The sequence below is a fragment of the Glycine max genome, chromosome 11, assembly GCF_000004515.6.
Source record: "Glycine max cultivar Williams 82 chromosome 11, Glycine_max_v4.0, whole genome shotgun sequence".
Classification (NCBI taxonomy): Eukaryota; Viridiplantae; Streptophyta; class Magnoliopsida; order Fabales; family Fabaceae; genus Glycine; species Glycine max.
This window is the reverse complement of record NC_038247.2, coordinates 2,079,085-2,105,034: the sequence shown is the minus strand read 5'-3', so window position 1 is coordinate 2,105,034 and position 25,950 is coordinate 2,079,085. Positions and strand designations below refer to the sequence as shown.

At 32.0% G+C, this 25,950-nt stretch overlaps 2 protein-coding genes across 2 annotated transcripts; both read right to left on the bottom strand.

Annotated features, from left to right (window-relative positions):
• Nucleotides 1-3,494: 3,494 nt before the first annotated feature.
• Nucleotides 3,495-6,652, bottom strand: LOC100806283 (ACT domain-containing protein ACR8). Its single transcript, XM_003538515.5, has 7 exons — nucleotides 6,388-6,652; nucleotides 5,715-5,760; nucleotides 5,490-5,604; nucleotides 5,313-5,380; nucleotides 4,630-5,196; nucleotides 4,421-4,525; nucleotides 3,495-4,310 (listed from the first exon to the last, which is right to left on the bottom strand). Exons 1-7 carry the CDS (start codon nucleotides 6,447-6,449, stop codon nucleotides 3,948-3,950), a joined length of 1,326 nt encoding a protein of 441 aa, XP_003538563.1. The 5' UTR covers nucleotides 6,450-6,652; the 3' UTR covers nucleotides 3,495-3,947.
• Nucleotides 6,653-17,414: 10,762 nt separating this feature from the next.
• LOC100802568 (protein DETOXIFICATION 56-like) lies at nucleotides 17,415-20,053 on the bottom strand. Its single transcript, XM_014763539.2, is given in 2 exon segments — nucleotides 17,415-19,534; nucleotides 19,537-20,053. Coding segments are annotated over 2 exon segments (1,431 nt in total). The 5' UTR covers nucleotides 19,756-20,053; the 3' UTR covers nucleotides 17,415-18,322.
• Between the last annotated feature and the right edge of the window lie 5,897 nt (nucleotides 20,054-25,950).

Sequence of the window (25,950 nt, the reverse complement as noted above, 5' to 3'; positions counted from 1 at the left end):
AGTATATATTTTTTTCCGACAAAATTATAAATAGTATATTCTTAACTCCATGAACACTTATCTCTAATGAAGCAATATCCGATCCAATTATATGGCAGGATTTGGTAGCATCCCAAATATTCTTAATCTTAATACCGATGAATATATATTATTTGTTGGTTTCTATTTTATGATAATCCGACTATAAATAAGCAAGTGTTCCTTTATTTCTTTTTTCCTTTTGAAAAAATAAATAATGCATAGTCGTCCGTATCCATCAATTCAAGGCATCAAGTAGGCCTGGCAGGCTCTAGAACATTTTCTTTCTTTATTTCCTTAGGTGGATGCAAGTTGAATATATTCAAAGGTGCCGGATTTTATGAATTCGATATATGCATGATAAACCGATAATATTAATATTCCTTAAGAGATAACGTACGATATTTACTTCAGGGTATATGTTTTATTTTTTGCTCTTACTCTCAACTTTATGCTGGGTATCTGCTTAGCATGCGTGATTGCCAGAAAGGACATATTTGGGGGATACGTGTGTTGTGTTTTGTTATATTTTTACTATTTTTCTATGGCTATTTTTAAGGTCTTTCGGAATGTTTTCTTAGAAAACTATTTTTTTTTTTACTTTATTTCATTATTTTTTATTAACTTTTTTTTATAAGAAAGGATAATCTCAAGTTGAAATTAAAAAAAAAAAAAAAGAGTTGATTTGAATCAATTATCATGTTTGTTATTTGTTACTACAATTTTTTAATTCTTCAATTGTTGTAGCTATTTATAAGCTTATTGTTCTGAAATAAGAAATAGAATTTCCTTCTTCCTTGGACTTTTCAGCTTTGTCATACCCTGCGTGAAGGGAACCAGTGTGCTGATTTAATCGCTAAGCTTGGTGCAAATGAAGATGCCAACTTTACTGTCACTCATGAAGTCCCGCATGGCATGCTGAATCCGTTGTTAGGGGATGAGATGGAAACTTGCTTCCCTCGTGCTGTTTAGTTCTTTCATTCTTTTAGTTTCTATCTTTTCTGTCTTTAGCTTTTTCTGCTTTTTGTTATCACTTGTAACAATAACATTATCTAGTTAAATTTGAATTAAGACTAATTCAACGCAGTTTGTGTCACTTATACTTCAATCAACCATTGTGGATTGTGCTATACCTCTTTATATAAAAGATAATGAGTCATGGCAAATTAAGAAAGACTATATCGTGTATATATATATATATATATATATATATATATATATATATATATATATATATATATATATATATATATTGTGAAAAAAAGTTTGTTTTATTTATTTTTAGTCATTGATCCTTTGTTTTTTCTGCTTTCTTTCCAACTAATAATAGAAAACAAAGGTTAATAAATCCCTTAAAAAATATTTTGTGGAGGTTTCATTGTTGCCATTTCATTTGTTTCTTTTGTCCTTTTTTGTTTACTTTTTGTCCTATTTTTTAATAATCAACATTTCGTTTGTTTTTATTTTCGTCTTTGTCACTAATTCACCTTTGAGATGACGCATCAATTGATTGGTTTTTGGGTGGATATATGCCTTATATATTAAGTATTAGCCGGTCGATAGTGAATAAGACTTAAGACAATTCGTTCAAAAAAAAAAAAAAGAGTCAAGACAATTATCATAACTTTTTAAGTTCTAATAGTTCAGTTTATCAATTTGATTTTGATGTAATATCAGTTTAGTGAATAAATAGCTTATAAATTAACAATGTAAAAAATTTTAATACCATCATTCATAAATCATGATAAATTTATTAATTTTATAATAAAAAGTTTAAAATTCATATCAACAATAAAAAATAATAAAAAGAGTGTGTTGCAACCTCATTATTACAGAGGAAGTGAAAGAGAAAATTTATGTGAAAATTGTAGAAACACAAACAAAACCAGCTGACTTACAATAAGCGGCAATTTGCTACCTCCTTTTTCACATGCTTTCATTTTGACTAATCGCTCACAGAGTACCACTTGTCACCCATGTATTCCCATTGCTGTGATATCGACTATGGACCATCACCGACCCGAGGAACTTAATTTTTTGTGTTAGATGGGGAATCTTCAAATACTACAAAAGATGTGAGATTAACTTTACTCACAACCCAAGTTAGTGTTTAATTAGGTAAAGCTTTTTTCAGATTTGTGATTTCTAATATCTTAAATAGTTATATTTCTTCCTAAAATTGTCTTATATATGTTAAAACTCACGGTTATAGGGTGAATATCTACTGATCCAATTTGTTTATTTTTCAATTCCAACCAACCTTTTTATCCTCAATTTTTTCAGTTTTCAGTGAAGCTTTCTATTCTCAATAGAACACCAGAATGCGTGTGTGAATTACTTTCTATTTTGGCGCTAAAGTCTTTTTAACAGCCAACTTTAATTAGCAAAAGAATAGACACCTTACCACCAAACAAGTGGATGAACTAGGGTTGTTCCTGTTTTCGGATTCGAGTTTGTTGTAGATTAATGCCATTATGATCACATTAAGAAATTGAAACAGACAAAGTAATTAGGTAATTAAGAGTTATTACGAAAGAAACCAACAACCACCAATAACATGCTGGCTTTTCGGTGGTATTCTCAGTCTAGAGTGCAGATATACAGTATGGCACTAAGATCTACTGTATATGCCTTTTGGTCTCTCAATCACATTATCTGGCATTTGAATTTGATGTTCCGACCCCTCGCATCTTTATCAACACATAACCCATGTTATTTCCACGTGATCGGGTGTGTCTCTATCAAGCTGATGTGACAGCTTCTCTGAATTTTAATCTAAACCGTTGCATGATTAGACTAAGTTTTGTTTGTCTTCTAAGTTAATCAACCAGTCTTGAAGATTAAAGACCCAATTCTTCCCCTTTGCAATTGTAAGCCGAAAGCCCCACCTGCCCAACTATAATCATCTAGATTAATTCTTTTTAAAGCAATCAAGATGAATTTAACCAGCGTTTTTGTGTAAACAAAAAATTTCACTTCCTCCCCATTTTATTTGATTGTATAGTTTTAGAATATTTTCGGTTTCAACTTATTTGTCATTTTTAAATATTAACAACATATTAATTATTTTTTGATACCTTTCGTTAGTAATACCCTTATTTAGTAGGTATGATTTTCACCAAATAAAAAAACAATTATTTTCTGTGCTTATTAGCTTCTACAACAAATAAACGAATCCAGGAGTTTATGATTTGCTGATATCTTCAAAAACCATCAAAGAACAGATCGATAACTTTTTTTTTTATATATAGAAATAGAAAAGATCGATAACTTCTTAAACCATCAAAACATAAATTCTTTAATTTAAGTTGAAATATCCTGCATATTTAAGCTATTTTTAGAAGTGATACATCAAAATATAAAGATCTTTCGTTTAGGCCACAACTTTAATGGACCAGTGACTTCTAGCAGTGGCAAAAGGTGGAGCCCAGAAAAAGAGTTGAAACGCAAGAAAAAGGGAGAGTTGAAATTAACAATTAGTCAACCGCTAAAATTAATATTTATAAACGTGGGAGAAAAGTGAATATGTACACATGAGCTAAATGCTAAACGAACAAATGAACAATGAACCCAATTTGTTCTGTCTTTTACCCAAACTTGTGCCTCTGCCACCAAGAATCCAATTCCATACTATTTTGATCACACCCTTCCCACCGACGTGAAACATCTTTCTGCAATAACCAAAATCTGTTCCGATTGAAAGGAGCATTTAAAATGGTGGGGTACCCCAATGCTATAGCTGTACATCTAACTATCCGTTTCCACCTACCAAACCAAACCCAACCCAACCAACTAGAACAACAACTATCACCAAATTCCACCTTTAAATTTTTATGTACACAAACCCCAAATCTGAAGCAAAGAATATTATGCTACACATGTTGCATAGAACAAACTCACTCCTAAATTCATGTGCTCTACCCTCTGATTTAAGAACATGATTTGATTAGTCCCAAATGGTACAGATTCCTTCTCAAAAGGCTCCCAATGGACAACAGCACTGCCCCACCAATTCCAACCGCTTGATCCTCTCCCTCTGCCTCCTGGTGATTTATCAATGGCAACTCCTTCACTTCTAAATTGCTTAACCCAATTTTCTGCCTAACAGATTCGATAATTTTCGAATCAGCTGGAATTCCAATCGCATCCGTTACATAGAATATATTTGTAGCCATATTCCCTATGGTAGATATCTCAGCCCTGGTCACATTGAGTCCATTCTCTCGGAAAGTTCTCATTACTTCCGCTAGAAGCCCCTGCCTGTCTTCTGTGCATAACTCTAATCGAACACCCTGTAATCAAATCAAATCATTAACAATTAAATTAATTTTCACCACTTCATATCAGAAGTCACAAACGATTAAACAACAAATACAAGTGAGATGGAGGGAAGCCTATATACCTCAGATGCCCTTCTCTCTACAGCAGCTTTTAAGCATTGAATTACACGTTGACGTTCTGGTTCTGAACTAATTGGAGTCCCATCCTTGTGTCTTATATAAAATTCCTGAAATTAAGATTTGAACAACATTAAGTAATTATGAGCATAAACAAAGCAACTAAGCAAAAGGGGGAATAACTACATTGGATGGAAGTAAGTTGAATAATTACCAGGTAAGCTCGGTCACCACTAGTGTTAATAGTTGCATGGAATACAACATATTCCATGTCTGTCAAATTGCATACAATGTCAAATAACAGCTTGGTTCGATCTTTGCACTGAACATTCACAACTGAATAACCCCTTCCTTCCCAATTCTGGACAGTCACCAATGGGTTATCAGAAGTCAATTTAAGAATTGGAGTCCTCTCATAATCACGGTCAACAAACATCAATTGGTGTAGCCTTCTTTCAGTGTGCATCACGGCCATAGAGACAGACATTTTTGCACTTCTAATGTCATTGTCTCCCTTCAAAACATTTCTTAAGCGCAATTCAATCTTATTAATTTTCTGAGAGTCCTCAATAGCAGACCCAGAACTACAATCTTTTACATAGATTAAGGAGGCAATACGGCCATTGTGTGTCCAAACCTTGGCATCAGCCACATCGCATTGGAGATCAGCCAGTACAGCAAACACCTCCGATAAAAGACCAACTCGATCAGATCCTGTTAATTCCAGCGCAGTGAGACCGTTAGAGCGGTTGGTTCTCCCATAGTGAATGTTCCCAAGTGACTGTCATCAGAAAATTTAGAGTTAGATAAACAATAAGTACACGATTTGAAAAGAAAATAAATTCTAACAGGTAACATTGTAATTAAATTAGAACTTGTGAGGCCACAATAAAATACCTGTTCAATATATTTTAAAACACTCTCGTCCATTATCTTGTTTCCATTTTGATCAGTGACATGAAAAACTGTCCATTGAAAAACCAAAGGTTAGAAGTGCTTGGGGCATTACCAACATTTAGCATAAGAAACCAGAACCAAACCAATTATTAAAATGGTAAATGCCAATTGGCTTACCATCCATGAACCACTTGCCATCAGCTGAAATATAGGCTTTCTTAATTGAAAGGTTGAGGTCAGTTAGCACTTGTACTGCATCCAATAGAATACCATGCCTTCTGGCGCTGTCAACCTGTGAAATTCATGGAAGCAGAGACTATTGTTAACTTTAATTATTATTATTTTCTGAATATTTTTTAAACAAATTGTTCCCATATGGGCAAGAATTTTGTGGCAAGTTACCTTGACTAGCGTAGCTGAGGAGCAAACGGAATTATCAATGACAACCCTGTTTCATAGAAAAAAGGTCAAAGTTAGCAAAATTGCCTTGTCTCCCGAATTCTCTTCCAAACATCAAAATATAAAGAATAAACTAATGGGAACACAGACTTTCCAGAGGAGGAGAAAGCTGGACGCAATAAGGAAAGAAAAGTAAAAAAAAATCGTTAAAATATTAGCAGCGGACAAATCACATTCAAAAGTCGGTGTGACTTGGGGGAAAAAAAGTGATTGTCCTTTGAAATGTATTCACGTTTTGAAACTGAATTATTGCAACTGGATAGGATGCAAGGAGGAGCAAAGGCAGTGGTCATAGACACGAAAAATTCTTGTCTGACAAAAAGGGATTTCGCTGGAACAAAAACTAACATAAAGAATAGCAATTGTTTTCAAATTAACAGGGTAGGGGGTTACCACCGATAGATTAAAGAGTAAATAAAATTGGTAGGAAATGAAATAGTGTGTCCATGAGACGATGCAAAAACAAGAATAAACAAAATAATACTGTATGTTAGATTTGCATAAAATCAGCTGCGAAATTTATAGAAAGGTTCAAAACATATGTTCAAGTAATAGAAACGGAAGAGAGGTGAGGAAACACAGTAACAGATGAAGAGAGGGAGGATAGTTAAAGAACCTGGGAGTGCTCATCCGTATTATGAGCTTTTCGTATTCGTCCGTAGACGCAGGCCACTCCATTTATCTTTTGCAGTTAGGGAGAGAAGAAAGAATAGTGTATGGATTGAGAGTAGAAGAAACCTCTGTTTGGACCTTGGCAGTGTCGTAGCGAGTGAGTATCTTTTCTATATGCGGTTTTCCCCTGATCCTAAGACCAAAGCACAAAGCAGGCACGCCTTGTTTGTTCTTGACAAGTAAGTAGTATTATTTGCCTGCCTTCCGTGTTTACAAACACCCATATATATATTTTCTAGTTATGCTTTTTTTAATTAGTATAGGGTAGCCCCTACCCTAGCAAAGGAGAAAGAGGGGCACAGCACTGTCACGCCTGCCCCATGCCACACCGAATAATTCTTATTCTTAATCTTCGACGACACGTGTTCCTTGGACCAATCCACATTGGACGACACGTGGGATCTCCAGATGTTGCTTTGCTTGCTCTGGACTCAACAGCTAGGAGAGGGGTGGAACCGAATCATTATTACGTCCGCACGTGATAACACTGCTTGTTTCGCCTTTTCTTCAATCTTTGATATTCACCTTTGCTTATTCCCCCGACGCTAACATTCAACTTTGCTTATTTCCATTTTTAACGACAATAGAATCTACTAAATCACAGAAGGGGGTCAGAGATCTTAATTAGGTGTTTTTAAAACAAGTCAGAATTACGATAAAAGATATACATAAGTTATTTTAGTTAGTTTGTAGTTTTATTTTCATTAGTTAAAAAATTTATTTTACTGTTTACAAAATAAGTTTTTTTAAATAGTTTTAAACTTTTTTTTAATAATTTTTCGTGTTTTTTAAACGTTATTTGAAACAATATTTTTTAAAATGTTAATTTTTATATTTTATTCTCTTTTTATGTATAAAATATTTATTTAGTTTTTTTTTTATTTTTTTAAAATAGGTTATTTTATATTTTTTAATTATTTTAACAGTTAACCGCTACCTAAAAAAATTAAGACTAATTTTTTATTTAATTTTATGAAACATAACCATATTTGTTGATAGTATTTGTTTAGAGCTTAATAAAGTCAAACAATAGAAATGCATATCCTAATAAATTCCGAAAGGAGTAAGTTGGGTTGGGACCCATGGAAAGAGGACCCTGGTTGTCTATTGCGAGATGCAGGCCCATCAGAAAACACGTTCGACGGGTTTTGCTAGTGTCGTTGCCTTCAAATACAACTTACCTGTAAACAATACAAATATACATTTAAGTATTTTGATGAGGTGGGTTAGTTAAGAAAGTGTTGTTGAAATGAAGGTGTGGCGGAAAGAGACGTGGTTTCCGCCAAAGGGGCGGTTGTTTGGTCATTGTTGTATCCACATCGATGTGTGTGTGGGGCACACCACACCACAATCCACAGTGCATTGGGTTTGTCAGCTTGTCTTTTTACAAAGACGAAGGGGCAATGTACGAGGAGCAGTGCCACGTGGTTGACAACTCAACAATTGTTGTATGGACCCCACCTGTTCTTTCAATTTTTCGTAAATCCCGCCTTTTATATCTTCTTCGTTCGCAGTAGTGCTTTTTACCGTTAAGACCCTGTACCTGTAGCGAGAAATTCGAAATTGTTGCTTACCATTTTGAGGCGGGATTCAACCCAACGGCGCCGCATGTCTTTCCGTGGGACACTCGACGCATGTTTTGCTCCACCGTGCATCAACATGTTTCAATAAATAATTAACGCAATTAATCTAACGCACCACCGAATCAACCATGCAAAATCTCTATTTACCTTTGAGTTTAGACAACAATGGCTTCCGACTTTCTTGCATGACACCCCGCATTTCCTAATTTGACTGTCGCTTCTTAACTTATTTTGCTACAGTATATGTTGGGTTTGTCACTTGTAAGTTGTAAAGCATATATTCCTTTCCTATGTATTTGAATAGAGACATTTAATAGGATAATTTAATTTTTTTTAAAGGATTTTAATTGTTTATTTTTAGTAAAATAAGATATTTGAATAAAGAATTTGAGAAGAATGTGAAATTTCACTGTTTTGTCATAGTATTTTAATTAACTTAAATATTTTGATTTCGAATTTCTTCAAAAATTAAAAAAATTGAAATTTTTTATGCAAACTCACTTGCTCCACTTCTCTCGCGACACATGCACACCATTGTGGCAATGTAGATTCGCGTTTTCAATCTCTCTTCATCTATTGCAATCATTCTCTCACTCCTCTCTCTCCCAACAATGATCGTTCTCTCGCTCGTCTCTCCCACACTCTCATCCAATAATTGTATATTTTTTTTTTGTTCATTTTCATCTCAATCTTGTTTTTACTATTTTGATTTCATTAATTTGCATTTTGTGTCTATAATCTAGGGGTTATATGTTGCATTTCCACCAAACTATGTTGGATTTGTGTTTGTTTGATTTTATTATTGATATGCAATTTGTGAGTATACTGAGATTGGTCAAACTTAAAGTTAGTGTATATGATAATGTAAAAGAATAAGGATAATACTCAAACTAATTGTATGATTTATAACACTTTTGCTTGAGTTTTCAATTTCTAATGTTTTTGTCTATGTTTTCTAGAACTTGTACTCAATAATTAACCAGTCTAAATTTCATTTGTGATCATTACAAAAATTTTAGCCTTTATGCTTCAATCTGTTTAAATGAATAATAATTTAAAGGTGTTTGACTTCACTTTTTATATATTATGCCTCTGGTGTAGAGTATGATCTAATGTTTAATGTTATGATTTCACTTTGATAACTGTGAAATTTGAGTTTAATTGATAGTCAATTTTGTCTAAGAATGATTAGAATTTATTTACTTTACTGTTGTTTTTAATGAAATAATGAAGAATTTAGTATCATGTTAATTTTTGACCAGCAGGATTCAACAAAAGAAAATTATAAGTGCTTTGAAGGAAAATTGATGCAAAAACTTGAAAAAAATGTCTTGAAGAAAAAGTTGAAGATTGAGACAGCTCGCTTAACGCACAAAACAGGCACAACGTGTCGCCTCGCTTAGTGATCAGCCCAAGCTTAACGCAAAGAAGACCCACGTAGAAGCCCAAAGGCGCACTTAGCGCGAATCCCGCGCTAAGCGCGTGATCACCGCCATACCCGCTAAGCCCAGAAGGCCGCTTAGCGCAAGGTCACGAGGATTTTAAGCTACCTTAGGCCTATAAAAAGAGTAAGAAGCAAATGAGAAAGACACGCCGTGACTCAGAACTCTCTAATGAATGTATTAAAAAATATGAGCATCTCTAATAGGAAAAATCTTCCTTCTATAGTCATTATCTCATTTTCTTCCTTTATCCATTCATTTTCTTCTTTCATCCACATCAACCCCCTTAAAGTGTAAAGTCTCTCATGACAATGAGAGACTAAACCTCATTATTAGAAGTCTATCAGCCTATGCCCTTGTAATGTAATCTTTTCTTACTATCTATTAAATGCAATGCCAATTTTTATTGTTTCTTATTGTCTTTATTATGGTCTGATCATCCATACATCTGTTTAGGAATTAGGTATTTGGAAGTGTTCAATTTTTAAAGAACTGGGAAAGGGCATCTAAATAAATCATTGTTAGGGATAGGGTGATATTGTTTAGTCTATGCATACATCTTTAAACTTCATGCAATTTATTATTTTATCTCTACAAAGGGATTTGGGAGAGAGAATAGATAAATTAGGCTCTTCATCGTGAGAGATCAGACTTAAGTATCATAGTAGATGTGGGTAAAAATTAGAATAATATTAAATAGAGAAACACATTAACATTGGATCAAGGGTAGTTAGTCATGTTAGATCCCAACATATTTAAATTTTGAAGTCTTCTTTTGTATTCAAACTTGTTTACTTTTCTGATCTTTTATATTCTATTTCTTTCTTTCAAATTCCCCACCTAATATTCCTTATCTTTTCTATCAATTGCTTGAAAATTGGATTTACACCAATCTAAGTACAAACAAAGTCCCTAAGTCTCAACACTCGAACTTTTGTTTTACTTTACTACTTGTGACAATTTGATACATTTGTCAATAAATTAACACACTTTTACATTTCTACTTCCCGTGTATTTTATTGATATCTATTGGTTTATGTTTATGGAATAAAAGATGTTTCTAGGTGATTTTGAATTAAATAAATGAGATATCAATTGGTTAAATGGCTATGGCTATGGTTTTTTGAAAGCAATTGATGTTGTGTGCAAGTGGTGCTGTGAGACAGAGCTTTATATTATTTACAATCTACAAGATTGCTGCACCAGTTGGCATAGGCAACAAAAAATGTATCACATCATTGCAACCTGAAAATTGATCATTCTGTGACTCTTGTTTTCTTTTTTCTCTGTTTTGTCATGTGATCAAAAGATGATATTTAGTACACCATCTTTTGGATTTTTCTTAGCACCTTGTTTGTGTTTATAGTGAAAAAATGACAGTACATGGTAAGCCATGTATATAGTGTCTATTTTCACATGAATGTTAATTGCGTGTTTAACTTTTATGTCTAAACTATCAGGATCTATTTCCCAGGAAAACATTTTATGCAACACTAATAGGATAGTTTCATAGTCACCAGTTTTTTTGGCTTAAGGACACATGATGCAGATAACACTCTTCACTTGGATTGGCTTTAAGAATTGAGATAAGGAAGAAGTGTCCTTTACAACGACAAAACTAATATTAATCTGCCTTTCGCTTTCTTTGTCCTTTTGGTAAATTAATGCTTCCCTTCAAATTCATTTTCACTTTCCAATGCAGCATAAACACCTAACAGTTTAGCCACTCTTTCACTTATTTTATACAGTAGCAAGGTGCAACAATTTCATTTACAGGGCAAGGTAGAATGAAGTTCAACCTCCCTAGTCAAATTAGCTACCTTTTTGGCACTTTCTTTAATTTTGTCCCCCATCACCAATTAGTTTGTCAAAGTCTGCATAATCTGAAGGTCAGAACTTAGAACTTTCCTAATGTTGTAAATTAATAAATATTAGCTTTGTAATTGCCTCCAACGTTTCCATTTCCAACAAAGTATTGCTATGCACCTAGAGTACATTGTGATCTCACTAAGTAGTAGTATGTCTTTAATTCCAACTTTTAGCCTGTTTTTTGGGTTTATACTTTTCAAAATGTTGACTAGGATAATATTAATAAATTAGGGAAGCTGGCTAAACATGGTGATTTTTGCCATAATTTTGTTAGACTAACACAACTTGCAAAGCTGACAACAAAAAAGCTTGCCAAGACATAATTGTAGAAATCAATTGTTGTAATTGATCTTTTGTCTTCATGTATCATTTTGTTGTCAACAGAGAAAGTCATATTTTTTCTTCCTGTATTTTTTCTATTTGTATAATTAAATTGTTTGAATGTTTCAATCTATATTCAAAACATTCTTCGATTAACATTGTTAGCATTTTTAATTACATGTATTGTTTCATTTTTACTAAAAGTAATTTTGAAGAGAACATCAAATGGATAAAAGAAATTATATAATTGGAGGACGGGCAACGACAAATATATGTCGAGTTTGGATTTGTAAATATAGGTATTAGAAGTTATGGACACACTATTTGGATTTGTAATTACCAGGTTGACTTTATTTTTGTGGAATGGACCAAGTAATAAATAATATTATATTTATTTTTGTAAATAGATTGAGTTGCAAGTGAATAATATTATACATTCTGGTCAGCATTAAATGAGTCAATATTTATGTTAAAGTCATTGATATTTATATTTTTATAATCATAAATTAGGTTGAAATAAACTATTTATTTAGTCATTTAATATTTTTGTACAAATCTGTCTAGTATTAAAATTATTTTTGAATTACTAAATGTTTAAAAATTGATTAATATTTATTTTTCCTTAATGTTTAGAGTTAAGATTTAAATTATTAAATTTAAATAATATTTTAAAATGAAGTTTTGTATTGGTGAAAATTAAATTATTATATCCAAACAAAAAATTAAAATACAAGACATTTAAATTACTTTATCCAAACATAAGGTTAATCATTTTAACTACTTCACGTCTCTCCTACCATTAGTTTGCTTTAGATTATACTAGTCGAAAAAAGAGAGGTATTTGTGTCTTTATTTGTATTTTTAAAATAAAAAAAATAGTTAGAAACATTTATAATAACAGTAATTAAATTTTGAAAGTTTATAAAAGAAATAAAAATAATTAAGTATATTAAAGGATAATTTAGGAATAATAATTTATATTAAAGAAAAAGATAAAATATAATTATGATATTTTATATACTCTTGATGAAGTACAGATAAAAAATAAATTCCTGAAGAAGTAAGAATTCGTTTTATTTATTGTGGAAAATGTGTATCAATTCATGTGGTATTATACTAACATTTTCAATAATTTTAAGTTTGAGATTTAGACATATAATTGCATTAAATATTTTTCAAAAAAATTTATGATATGTAATAATTCTCTCAAACTAAAATAAGACTGCTTCCACATAGAAGAAAAAAATATATTTTTTTCAATCTAAAATGTAAGAAAATTTTAACTAACTTTATCTTATTTCTAAAATATCATTTCTTTATCTGAGATACAAATTTTAATTAATTTTTTATTTTTGATATCAAATTTCAATGAAAGATAAATTTAAAAAAATTAATTAAAATTGGTGCATTAAATATGATTAATTAATTTTCTTAGTTAGCATGAGATGTGTTTATATATATATATATATTTTTTTTTTTTTTGAGAGCAAATGAAATATCTATTATGAAAATAATACAAAGTCTACTAAATAAGAGAATTCATTTCATTTTGAAAAATATATATTATTTATGTAATTTTTTTATAAGAGTTCTGTTTAATTAAAATATGTTAGCTTATTGTAATTTTAAATATTTTTCTTTAAAATTTAATTTAATTTCATGTTTTTTCTTTCTAATACATAAAATAAAAGAAGAATCAAAACACATCAACAACACTTTGTATATCTGTTTTGATTATTGTTTTAGCTACTTTATTCTAATCAAACTAAGCCAAAGCTAATATATGGTTCATTAATTTACTTTTAACATTTTTTTTCTTTAATTTTTTTGTCTCTATCAATATCCCAAAAAGTTGACGTAGTGATGTAAAATTCTGTTGAGTTCATGAGTGAAAACAATCTATTTTGTGGAATAACCCATGTTCAATTCATACCGTATGTAAAACTTTTTTGAGCTAGCGACAATATGCACCATGAGCAAATTAATCTCTAACCTAGTAAATTTGAGAACACTTGTAATATTGACCTAATTAAAAAAACATACATTTGAGGGTTTTGTTTTTATCTTGTGCATTTTTTTTGCTATATGTCATATAGAATTTTTTTTTGGGGGGGGGGTGACAATATATATTTTTTGTATTATATTTAATTGTGATTTTAATTCGTTTATCTACAAAATTAGGAGTTAAATCAATTTTGAATATATTATATGACTTAAAAAATCACTACAATATAACTTTTATAAAAATATATTTATCTTTTATTATTCCTTTTAACTTTTAATTTTTTTAAATGATAAAAAATTACTTTCCCACACATAATTACGGGTACATGCATTGGTTTAAATAAGTTAAGTAACACTATTTTTTTCCATAAAAAGAGCAACACTAAATTTAAAATTGCGCAGACGTAAGGTTAAACAAGTCAACTAACATACCATAGGCATAGCCCGTATTGTCAATTGTGCAAACTGGCCTTTTACCGGCAACAAATATGTACAGCAATTTATCCTTCTTTTTTCTGTACACAACAATTTGTCTTAAATGACATATGGGAAGCCATGCTATAAAGTTGGACCAAACCATATTAGGATGGACCAAACAATTTAACTAGAATAATGGAGACATTTGTTGAAGCAGCCACGAAGCTGGCAAGAAGATATTGTACCGAAAAGTAGAGAAAAAAAGAGGACCATAAATAAACACAATACATTGGCCTTAGTGGGGGTAAAAGATATCACCTCCCCCTTCAAGCGTGGCCTACTCAGGTTTCACGTCAATAAAAATTTGGTACTGTGGAAGAAGCATCATCGAATTTTCATTGTTTGTTGGAAAGTGAACTTTGGATCCAGCTACGATAACTAAATTGTCTTTCTTGCCTTCAGCAACCTACATGTGGTTATCTTCTAATTCTATGCTTTAACGCATCATTTGTTCCTATTCGCCTTCTGTATTAGAGTCCAGCCCAACTAGTAAGTTTTGGAGGCCTTGTAAGCCCAACTACTTCTCAACCGGTCCCAAAAAAAAAGACGTCAACAATTTCCGGTTAAAACATCTTTATCCAGTTCCAAACTCGCATTTAATTTATTTTTTGTTGTGAAATGGCTGCTGCGCAGTACCATTGCCCTGCGAGTCTGATATTGCAGTCCCACACACTTTGACGCTAAGGAGCTTCGAGAATTCATGGCTTGGAACTAAAGTTTGGGTTTCGCCATGCAGTCTCTACTTTTTTCTCGTTGGTCCCCTGCTAATTTTGTTTGATAAAAGCAAGATGGTCTTCCAAGGCTATTAAATCATTTGCAATGCCTGACTTAAGTATCTGACTCCTGGCACTGAAGCCCTTCTCATGGGGGTTCTCATTGAGGTTAACTAACTAACTTCTTTGCTCTATTGCTGTTTTTGAAACCTTTATGTTTGCTTTAGATTTTGATGGGATTGGTGTTAGATGGATTTATTTTCGAAAAATTGAGGTTTTATGTTGTAATGTGACTTAGTTTGTATGTACAGCATGAATGGACAAACATCTGAATATTATTTTCATGGGAACTTAGTGACAGTCCTTGGTAATGATAGATCTTAGTTTCCCGTTAAGTTTTTATGGAAAATTCTCTGGTTCAATAGCCTATTTTTCTTATTTGTGTTAGTGTTTGTATATCAAGAGAAAAGGAGAGAGAGATAGAATAAGATTTCTGAAGTTCTCCATATGCGTTGTGTTCAAGTGAAGAACATGATTATGCGTGAGGGTTACTGGGCTTTAGGTTTTGGTTGACTTGTCACATTAAATTACCGGAGTGGGTGCTGCAACTTGGAGTTCTCTTGATAAAGACTGAACTCAGAATCAGTTTGAAGGGCTTTGATTATTGTATTTTATTGAAGTTTGGTAGAGGCCTTAAATTTTTTGAAGATGGATAATGCTTCAGGTTTTTGTTTGAAAAAGTATATCAATGTATATTTGCTATATGCATCAACGAAAGAAATGTAAAGAGTATCCAAAGAGGAAGTTGATTACCTCTGCTTAGACGACAACTAGAATTCACTTGGCTCATCAAATTGTCAACCCACTTCATAAATTTGACCAGAACTCTCGTATGGAGTTGATTATCTCTCCTTACAAATAATTCAAGGCAAGAAAGGCTTTGTTTTTTCCACTTGGAAAAAATGGATAAAATCATGCAACTTAACTTAAAGACAACATCTTTTTTAGTTATTTCAAGTTGAAAATTTATGCCTTTATCATATTTGGGATGCTTTTAGTTGATTACATATGTCCCTTGTTTAATGCATTTCTTCCAATGAAAGTTCTGAATCTCTAAGTTTAAGCATTGTGCTAATCTATATCTTCAGCACAGAGCATCCTCCACTGACTGATGAAGCTCAGAGGGCCCTTGATAAAAAAATAAAATATGGTTGGTTGTTGTCATTTTTCTCATTTACTATTGTTTATCACCAATTGAAGAGGAGTGGAAGGCTGATTGCAAAGCTTACATGACTTTATGCATTTCTTAATGTTTTTGCTAGTGGTTTAAATTCTCTCTGATTTTTTCCGAGTCTCTCTTCTCTCCCTCTAAATTGTTTTTTAATAATTTGAAAACATACAAAGTTTGATAGAATTTTGTTTATAGTATAATGTGTCATGAAGGGTTCATCTAAAAGTAAGCGATGGGCCACTGTTACTATACATGGAATGATGGAACACAATATTTGTATTTTGTAGGACCTATGCATTCAAACACTTTACATTTGAGCTTATGCCAAGAAGACATTATTTTGTAATGAATGCTGTATGAAAATTTCTATGGAAATAGCATAACATGTATGGAATTTACATATGTTGATGTACCTGGGCTCTTATTGCCCATGCTTCTAGTTACTTATTTTTGGTTACGTAACATGTTTACAAGAATTTGTGTTATTTGGGTGTGCGAATGATGTATTATTGTCTTTTGGTCCTGAAGCTTGTAGCAAAAATGATTGTCAAACCTACATTCTAGTTGATGATTGTTTTGTTAGTTCATGACTTCCATTCAAATTTTAACTGTAAAAAAGACCCAATTCTGCTTTTGGAAATCATGATATATGATTAAAATTAAACTAGGAATTCCAAAAATAAAGCGCTGAGGCAATTAGTTTTAAAAATAAATGGAAGAATTTATTTAGAGTTCTCTGATAGAGTTTGAAATGCTTTTATTGTAGATTTGAAGGCATATTGGTTCTATAGCCAAACAGAAGAGTCATTTGTGATTTCCGAAGGCATTTTTTGGCATTATGCTTCCTGCTACTGATTAGATGGTTTTTGTTTCTTAGAATGATCGTGTGTGATGATCCTTTGTAATATCCCCTTGTTTAATTATTATTTAAAGAAAATTTATTGGTAGGAATGTCACAATTGATTTTGTTTTGTGGGACAGTTGTTCTCAATATATGTAGAAAGGCCATTTTTGGGTAGCTAGTGTTAATTTAATAGTTTCCTCAAGTTCCTCGCAGTATATTACTCATTCACTTTGTGCATAATCATTACGTTTTGTTTTGCAAATGATGATTCTTATCAAATGTTCTATGCTCCAAGCAAAGATTAATCCTTTTTATAAACCCACTCGTGACTTGCAGGTGATGGCGGGAAAATTACCACTGCACACGTACTTCTTGGCATTTGGTCTGAAGTGGATTCTCCTGGTCACAAGATTCTGTCGACTCTTGGCTTTAATGAAGAAAAAAAGCTAAAGAGCTTCTTGAGTCCTCAATTTTTAAACCTGGTTGTTCGGATGATTGATGCCTGCTTTAATATGTATTAGCAAGAGTTTTGCTTTAATTGCATATTGGTCGTTGATGCCATTGTTTGTACAATTGATAGATCAACAGGCTGTTCTTTTCCGCCTATTGATTTGGAATGAATAAATCATCTTTTCAAATGTGAAGTGCCCCTTACTCTCTCAAACCAAAGAAAGAAAGAAAAAGAAAGATACTTATAAACAAGCAAAAGCAAAGCAATAGAAAGTGATCTAAAACGACAGATAAACCATGTGGTTGCTTTTTAAGTGATTTTGCGGAATAGTCCTTGAGCAATGAAACACAAAATGGGTTTGACAGACGAAAAGCAGAAACAATTAAGGGAGGGTTTGGTTTAGTTGTTTTCTGTTTTTATTTTCACTGAAAATAGAAAACGGTGATGAAAATGTGTTTGGTTGGATTTCTGAAAATATTTTTAGTGAAAATGAAAACAGGAAACAATCAGAAAATGAAAACAATAAAATCTCATTTTCAATTGAGAACATAAATCTCATTTCGGGTAAAATGAAATTGTGGTGACAATAAATGTAATTTTAAACAAATCTAAAAATACAAAAAGACAAGAAGTCAATATATCATAAATTTTCAGTATTTTTATTTAATGAAAACAGAAAACAAAAAATCAAACCAAACATATTTTCAGAATTTTAATTTTTTAAAAATGAAAATAGTTTTTGAAAAATGAAAACAAAAAATAAAAACAGAAAATAAAAATGCAAACCAAACACACTCTAACCTATTATATGTATGACCTCCCTCCTGCTTTCAATTTGTGCACACGGTTAAGCCATGTCTTTTTCATCGTGCCCTGGTGTTTGGAGATACGTATAAACTTGGTTAGATGAAGATGATAATAACTTCTAAATTCTAATATTCATTTTACACTACATCTTTTTTATGGGCGTCAATTAGTTCTTCTGCGTCATATTTTGAAAGTTCCTTAACCTGCTCTTGGCCTGTTAGTGTTTGTGCCTGGGCAGCTTCTTCCACCCAATTTAACCGCGCAATAAATACCAATAACAATGTCAGGCAGGTAACAATACCAGTAAGAAGTCCAATGAAGAGTCCAACAAGACCAAGACGGAGCTTGAAGGCAGAAACAACACCAAGTGGTAGGGCCAGGAAATAAAATCCACCTAGATTCGCGTACATTCCCAACCAGGGTCGTGCTGTCCCTCTAACTATGCCTCCACAAACTGCCAACGGAAAATTAAACACTTCCACCAGACCCATCAGCAACATTGTCTTCTTTACTCCCTTTATAATTCCCACATCATGGCTAAACAGTGGCCCCCAAATTCCCCTCGCAGCAACCATCACCAAGCTACCTATGCAACCAGAGATAAAACCTAATGCCAGAGACACACACGCTGATCGGTAAGCAAGGCCAGCTTGGTTGGCACCAAGCTCGTTCGAGACACGTGTGCAAACACAAGTGGCTAGTGACAGCATCACTGAGAAAAGCAAGTAGTCGAAGTTTAGCACAATGGCCAAAACTCCCACTGCTTGCTTAGCATTTGTGAGGTGGCCAGTAAGCAAAACTAGAATCTCATAGCACCACCACTCAAGGCATGTGTTGAGGCAGCATGATCCACAAAGCTTGAGCAGCCTTATCCAATCTTCAATGCTCTGATCCCACCACCCTCCTTCCTTCCACATGCTTTCCTTTTTCCTCTCAAGAATTAAAACATAAATGGCTAACAAGACAACAACAATAAGATCAGTTATCCAAACTGCCATCGAAATTCCTCTGAGGCCCATAGTCCTTGAGAGCACTATGTTAATTGGTATGTGGAAGGCTAGTGCCACAGCAGAACTAAACATGGTGGGAAGAGTTATGGTTTGAGAGCTCAAGTAGGCTTTTAAGGGACAGAAGAGTGAGGCAACAAACAAGTCAGGTATGAGACATGAAACATAGGTCCTGGCCACAGTGGAGATGTCTTGTTGTTGGCCAAAAAGGATCAAGATTTTGTCAACATTAAGCCACAAGAAAGTGATGGGAAGTGATACCAATAGCAACAATGAGATTGTCATGAGAAGAGTCTTGTGAAGGAGTCTGAAGTTTTTGGCACCATGAGCCTGTCCACATATATGGGCTCCATGGCACCACATAGACCATTGAGGACAGAGAAGCCAGTGACATTAGCAAAAGTGAAGCCGAGAGCTCCACCTGCTAAACTAAGCTCCCCAAGACGGCCTAAAAATGCTGTTGTGATGGCTGTCTTGGCAAACCAAGCCAAATTCATGGCCACCATTGGAAGGGCTATTCCTCGTTGAACTCTTAGCTCATCGAAACCAGATCGGAAGCCCATTTTTGGGTTTGTAGTGGCTCAGGTGGTGAAGGGGGTTGGTTGGTTTTATCGTTTAAGCTTAGGTTCTTGTCTCCTAGTTTACATGTTAATGTTGCTGACATTGTTGCTGTTGTGTCTTGGGATTGGTTGAATGCACGAGTTTCTTAATCGTGGGGGACTTGTAGTAGTAGTTTTTTAAGGCGGAATAGATTGGTGGTATTAAGCTTTTTTTGCGTGCCAATAGAAGAAGCGGTTGGTGAAACATTTATAATAGTGCGTGATGAGCCATGCTAGCACTTCGGTTATTGCAAGAACCAAGACATAGTATGTCCCTACGTTCAGGAGAAGATTTGCAATAGATTTTTTTTAACTGGTTTGCAAAATAAATTAAAATTTAGACAAAACTTAGTGCAATATCTCCTGTACCTCATGCTTTTATTTCATAGTTTATGCAATAAATAATAGCATTAAATATCAGTAAGATGTGATAAAGAGATAAGTTATCAATTTGATCAAAACGGTACCAAAAGCAATAATATTATTGCAATTTTTTTATATTTAAACTTAAGCACTTCAATTGTTACTATTTGTTAAAAAAGCATTTTATATTAACTTTGTGTTTGACTTTGAGACATCAAATGTGAATTATACATGACGTGAAAACATAACGAGTTAAAATTTATCATCTAAACACATATGTTTTCTTTTTAAAACTGATCTAGTATTTAACAGATATTTTCCCCCAAGCCCAAACCAAGCGGATAAGTTCTAAAGTGCAAAAAATGAAAATTCCTTCACCGTCTTATGCCACTCGAATTTGAAGATAAGAGAACTTTTCTCCTGTAAACAAAACTATTCTTTTCAACGAAAAAGAAAGGGTAAACAACACTTTTATTTCTAAATGTGTAATTTATTGATAAATGTGTCCTTGAAAGATGAAAATATAAAATTTAGTTTCCAAAAGTGTAAAAAGTATGACAAATATATTTGACCGTTAACTCCCGTCCTTCACCGTTAATAAAATATCCTATGTGAGACAGAGAGACAAATTTGTCACTGAAATAATTGTCAACGTAGTCATTTCTAATTGCCAGCATAGGAAAATATTTATCATATAATATTTTTTTGACTTTTCGTCTTCCCATTTCGCTGACAAATGTGTTCTTGAAAGATGAAAATGTAAAATTTAGTTCCCGAAAGTGTAAAAAATGTGACAAATATATCTGAACGTTAATAATGAATTGTGACTAATTATTATAATTTTGAAAAATTTATAATAATTGTAACAAAATTTTGGGAGTGCTACATTACATCGGTAAGTGTCTGTTTCCGTTATATAATTTTTAAGCTTCATCAGCAGTTGAGATATGCATAAAATATTACCAATGTAAGTGAATTTTGATTGCTTTGACGAGTTCTTCTTATTTTTCTTCAACTACAAAAAAAAAAAATCAATCATTTGCTTATTAACTCTTGAATAAATGCTATCAACACACAAATAAAAAGAATTTTTTTTACCGTAGAACGATAAGAAAATCATTGTTTCTATTTAATCAAACATTATTTATTTAATTTTTTAAATAAATTTTTCATAATAAAATATAAATGTCTATTAGTATATGCAATGACATCAAATTACAAATTATAATAAAAGTTTGTTGATTTTTAATTTTTTAAAAAATCATATGCAATTATTTTTTATTGACTGATCGTTTAAAAAATCATAACTTTAAAAAAATCATTCGAAAAGAGATGAGTTTTTTCACAAATTAAAAGTGTCATTGTAATTTTTTCTAAAAATTATTCATGGATCTAATTTAACTATAATGCTTTACATAAATATTTTTTTACTTGAACCTTTCATCAAACATGAGAGTGTAAAAAAATTATTTATAGTTTATAAAACATGTATTCTTTTTTCTTTTAGACTCAATTTAATTTACGAGTTTGTTAAAAAAATTATCGCAATCATTATATTTTTTCTAAATTATTATAATTAGTCACAGTCTACTATTAATGTTTGGATATATTTGTCGCACTTTTTATATTTTCGGAGATTAAATTTTATATTTTCATCTTTCAATGACGTATTTATCAATGAAGTGAGAAGACGAAAAATAAAAAAAATATTATATGACAAATATATTCTTATGCTGACAATTATAGATGACCACGTTGACAATTGTCCCTCTATATCACGTAAGCTATTTTATTAACGGTGATGGTCGACTATAGTTGTCTCACTTTTTACACGTTGAGGACTAAATTTTTTATTTTTATCTTTCAAGGATGCATTTATCAGCCAATTACACATTTAGGAACAAAAATGATTATTTACCCAAAAAGAAAATATTTAACCAAATTGGTGGTAATATGGGCACGTTCATCTTCCCACGCGCACATTAAAATAATAATTTTAAGTTAAATTTAAATTCTCAAAATAATGTAGATATGGAAAAAAAACCAAATGGAATCGAGAAGGGGGAATGGAGTTGTTTGATGGTGGTACGGGTGGAGAGAACAAGATGATCAAAACTTAATTTTTGATAAGGAAACTTCCAACAGCAAACTAACAGCGTAATAAGATCTAATCATCTAACACCGTTATGATAAAAGAATAAACTTGAAATAAAAGTTAAAGAATCAAATTAAACTATAAAAACATTCGAGAACTAAAGCAAAACTTAAATGAGTCAAATACTATTTTTTATTTATAAAAAAAAGTCATATATTAAACCCGAATATGAAATTTTGTTGAGAGAGTTAAAGCTCACTTTGATTATATGCTCATTACATCTAACAATGGGTTGGATATATCTTTAGTAAAATACAATTAAAAAACAACTACAGTCATCTTAAATTAGTAGACTAGATACTACAGTACGTCAATATTTATTTCTACAGGCTGCATGCGAGCATGTGACAAATGAAATAATCTTAGCTCGATCAAAATCCCATTCGAGGTATATTGGCGAATATAATCTTTGAGACGTTGAAGAATTAATGAAGAATCAAAACCGGTTTCAGTCCAGTATACATTGATTCGGGCTGATTAATTACGTCGGTTGATACCCTGTTAGGCTGAAAGTAATATTCATGTGCCAAATTAATGTTGTATATATATATGCTTGTATTTTGTGACAAAAAAAATGCATATATGCTCCTATATATTTGGCTATTTCAAAGCATGCAAGGATGAGAATCAATGAAAGACTACAATACAAGGTCCTAGCTTTTTCCGAGCTACTTGGACACGTAATTTAATATAAAAGAACTGTAGGTACTAGGAGGATATAAATGCAACGTTAAGGCTAAGGAATCTTAACCATGGAGTGCGAATTTAACATATACATACACATAATCAGATTGGAGAAATTGTAATATACCCGCGAGCATAGAGGGGAAAAGAGAACCGAAAGGAGGAAGCAGATGCTTCATTCAGGACTGAACCCTTTTTATTTTAACTTATTTTTCTCCATCTTCCTTTTCCCACTAATGATAGATACTCACGATTCTATAAAGTAGTTAGTGGAGGGTTGGTCCATATGCAGAACAAAAGCTTACCAAGGCTAATCATCTAACCTGTCCCTTCCATTACCACTAATTATTTTCGTCTCATAAAGTTTTTAATCATAAATCTGCTACACAACTTTGAAGCATATACAAGTATTAATAAAATCATGATCATATAAGAGAATTTGTGTGTAATAATTATTCCGTATTATTAGTCTGTGATCATGTATAGTCTAGACATAATCCTAGAAGTTTTATTTGGAGAATCAATCTGTATAGCTCAATCTTAGGAGATTTTGATGTAACTCTCTTGTATATATTTATGTCTTAACAAAGTATAAAATACAGAACAAAATTTATTCTGTCATAGAATCTTTTATGGTATCAGAGCCAATAGGTTTTGTTGAAATTTGGTGACAATGAGTCATCATGAAGAAGAGGCTCCTAATAGTGAGTCTCATATGCAAAAAGAACATAAGATGGTGAAGAAGACTTTATCACCATATGAATTGAATTCCAATGACGACCCAGGAACTGGACGAGGAAAAGGAGGAACAATGCATACAAATGTTGTGCACAGTGGTGAAACAAGTACAAACACCAGGATCTCATAAGGAGACAGTTCAGGTTTGACTGGGCTTACTAAAGTGCAATAACAGACACGGGTAGAATTACTAAATGCTCAAAAAATAAACTCTAATGACAAGATGACAGATGAACGTGATACCAATACATGGATAATTGACACACGGGCCTCCAACCACATGACTAGAAATCTGAGTCATATGCATGAATTACGAGATATTCAAAGTTGTCCAGTTGGACTTCCTAATGGACAACATACATCAACGATTAAAGAAGGAAGCGTGGTGCTAGATGGAGGCTTAAAGCTTACTAATGTTCTCTATGTGCCTATATTAAATTGCAATTTGATATCTGTTTCACAAATGATGGATAAATTGAGATGTGTTGTTCAATTCACTGATAAGTTATGTGTTGTGCAAGACCATATTTTGAGGACGCTGATTGGAGCAGGTGAACGGAGGGATGAACTCTATTTCCTCAAAATGGTTCTAAATGTGAGAACTTACAAAAATGATGGTTTGCATTCCATGGACCTGTGGCACAAACAGTTGGGACATCTTTCCTTGAAGATCACCCAATTAATTCCTGAGGTTAGAAAACACAAAGATAGCAATGTAGTGAATAAAACATGTGTATCCACTACTAAGAAATTGTTAGTTCGAGTAGGATTAGATTCAGCCTTTTCAAATAAGATTTTAAATTTGAGATTTATAGATGAAAAAAAAACATAATAGAGAAGAAAAATGATACTAAATTTTTCAATAAAGATTAATTATTTGCAAAGTTTATGAATATTTCACATCAATGTCATAATTATCCATTATTAGATAAAATACTAGAAAATGTTTAAATTATGTGAAATTAAATATTAAAACCGTTCAAATGATTAATTTAGTAGAAAAGGTTGTTAAGTGATAAAAATTAAAAAAGTTTAACATTCAACATTAATTGTATAATATATATATATATATATATATAACATTCGAAAATAACATTAAACCCAAGAATAATGGGCTAGCGACTTAAGGGAGATGGACTAAACGAATCTTTACCAACCCATTTCACGTACTACTGAGCTGTTAAAAAAACATTGGTACATTTATTCACTCACGCACACAGTAAAATCTAAGATTGTTACAAATGAGCTGTGACTAGTGATAATAAATAATTGAATTAGAAGCATCAAAGAAACTTCGAGTCAAATTGGAATTCCTTTGATTTAGATTTTGAATTAAATTTGAAAGACTTAGGTGTTGAAAGAATTCAAGTTACAAATTTAATATGTATTTTATTTGTAAATGATATTTTAAAAGTAACTTTATAAGGATTAGAGTCTTATGATAAGATAAAATTATTTTTAAATTGTAAGTATTGGTAAAATTTAAAAATTTAGTGGGGGCCTCAAAATATTATTGTGAGCTAAGAGAACACTATTAAGCTAGGAGAAAAAATAAATCTCTGCACGAAAGTTAGTTTTACGTATGAAAGATAAAAGCAACATATTAGTTAAGTTTCACATGATAGATAATGTATATGGGAAATACACACAAAACTGTTATGTGTGGAGGCATACGTCTGAAATGACTATTTTTATGAGTTATTAATTTGTCTCACGCAATTATATTTGAGAATGATTGAAATTTGAGGTTATGTGTTCACTTATAATATATATAATATGATTTATGAGAGAATATTATTTCATGTGAGAATTTCAGAACAACAATAGATAATAACTAGCATGTTAAAATTAAAAATAATAAATTATTAAAATAAAAATATAATATATCATTAAATTTCTCAACTATGATGTGAACATTGGAAAATAACAATGGATTTCAACGTGACTATATGTTCTATCAATTCATAAACAAATAACAGAACAACTATGATCATCTATTACTTTCAAAGTATATTAGATTGCTATACTGGAGAAAAGGTTGGTTGTGAACATTGTCTTACATGTGACAAGTCACAATTATGAATTATGTAAATGTACGTATTAAAACTTTGCTAACTTCTTTCTTTATTATTATTTTTCATTAAGATTTTTTCTTATTTCTTTCATTTGATCGAGCATTTGGCATTCAGGAATTATAAGGGTTTACTTGAATTTTTTTT

Bases quoted from the DNA above. Each gene is read 5' to 3' on its own strand.
- LOC100806283 (XM_003538515.5), bottom strand. From the start codon at position 6,449: ATGGAGTGGCCTGCGTCTACGGACGAATACGAAAAGCTCATAATACGG. The intron at 5,761-6,387 runs GTTCTTTAACTA...TCTATGAAACAG, and splicing joins ATACGGATGAGCACTCCCAG to GGTTGTCATTGATAATTCCG. The intron at 5,381-5,489 runs GTAAGCCAATTG...TTCAATGGACAG, and splicing joins TGGCAAGTGGTTCATGGATG to TTTTTCATGTCACTGATCAA.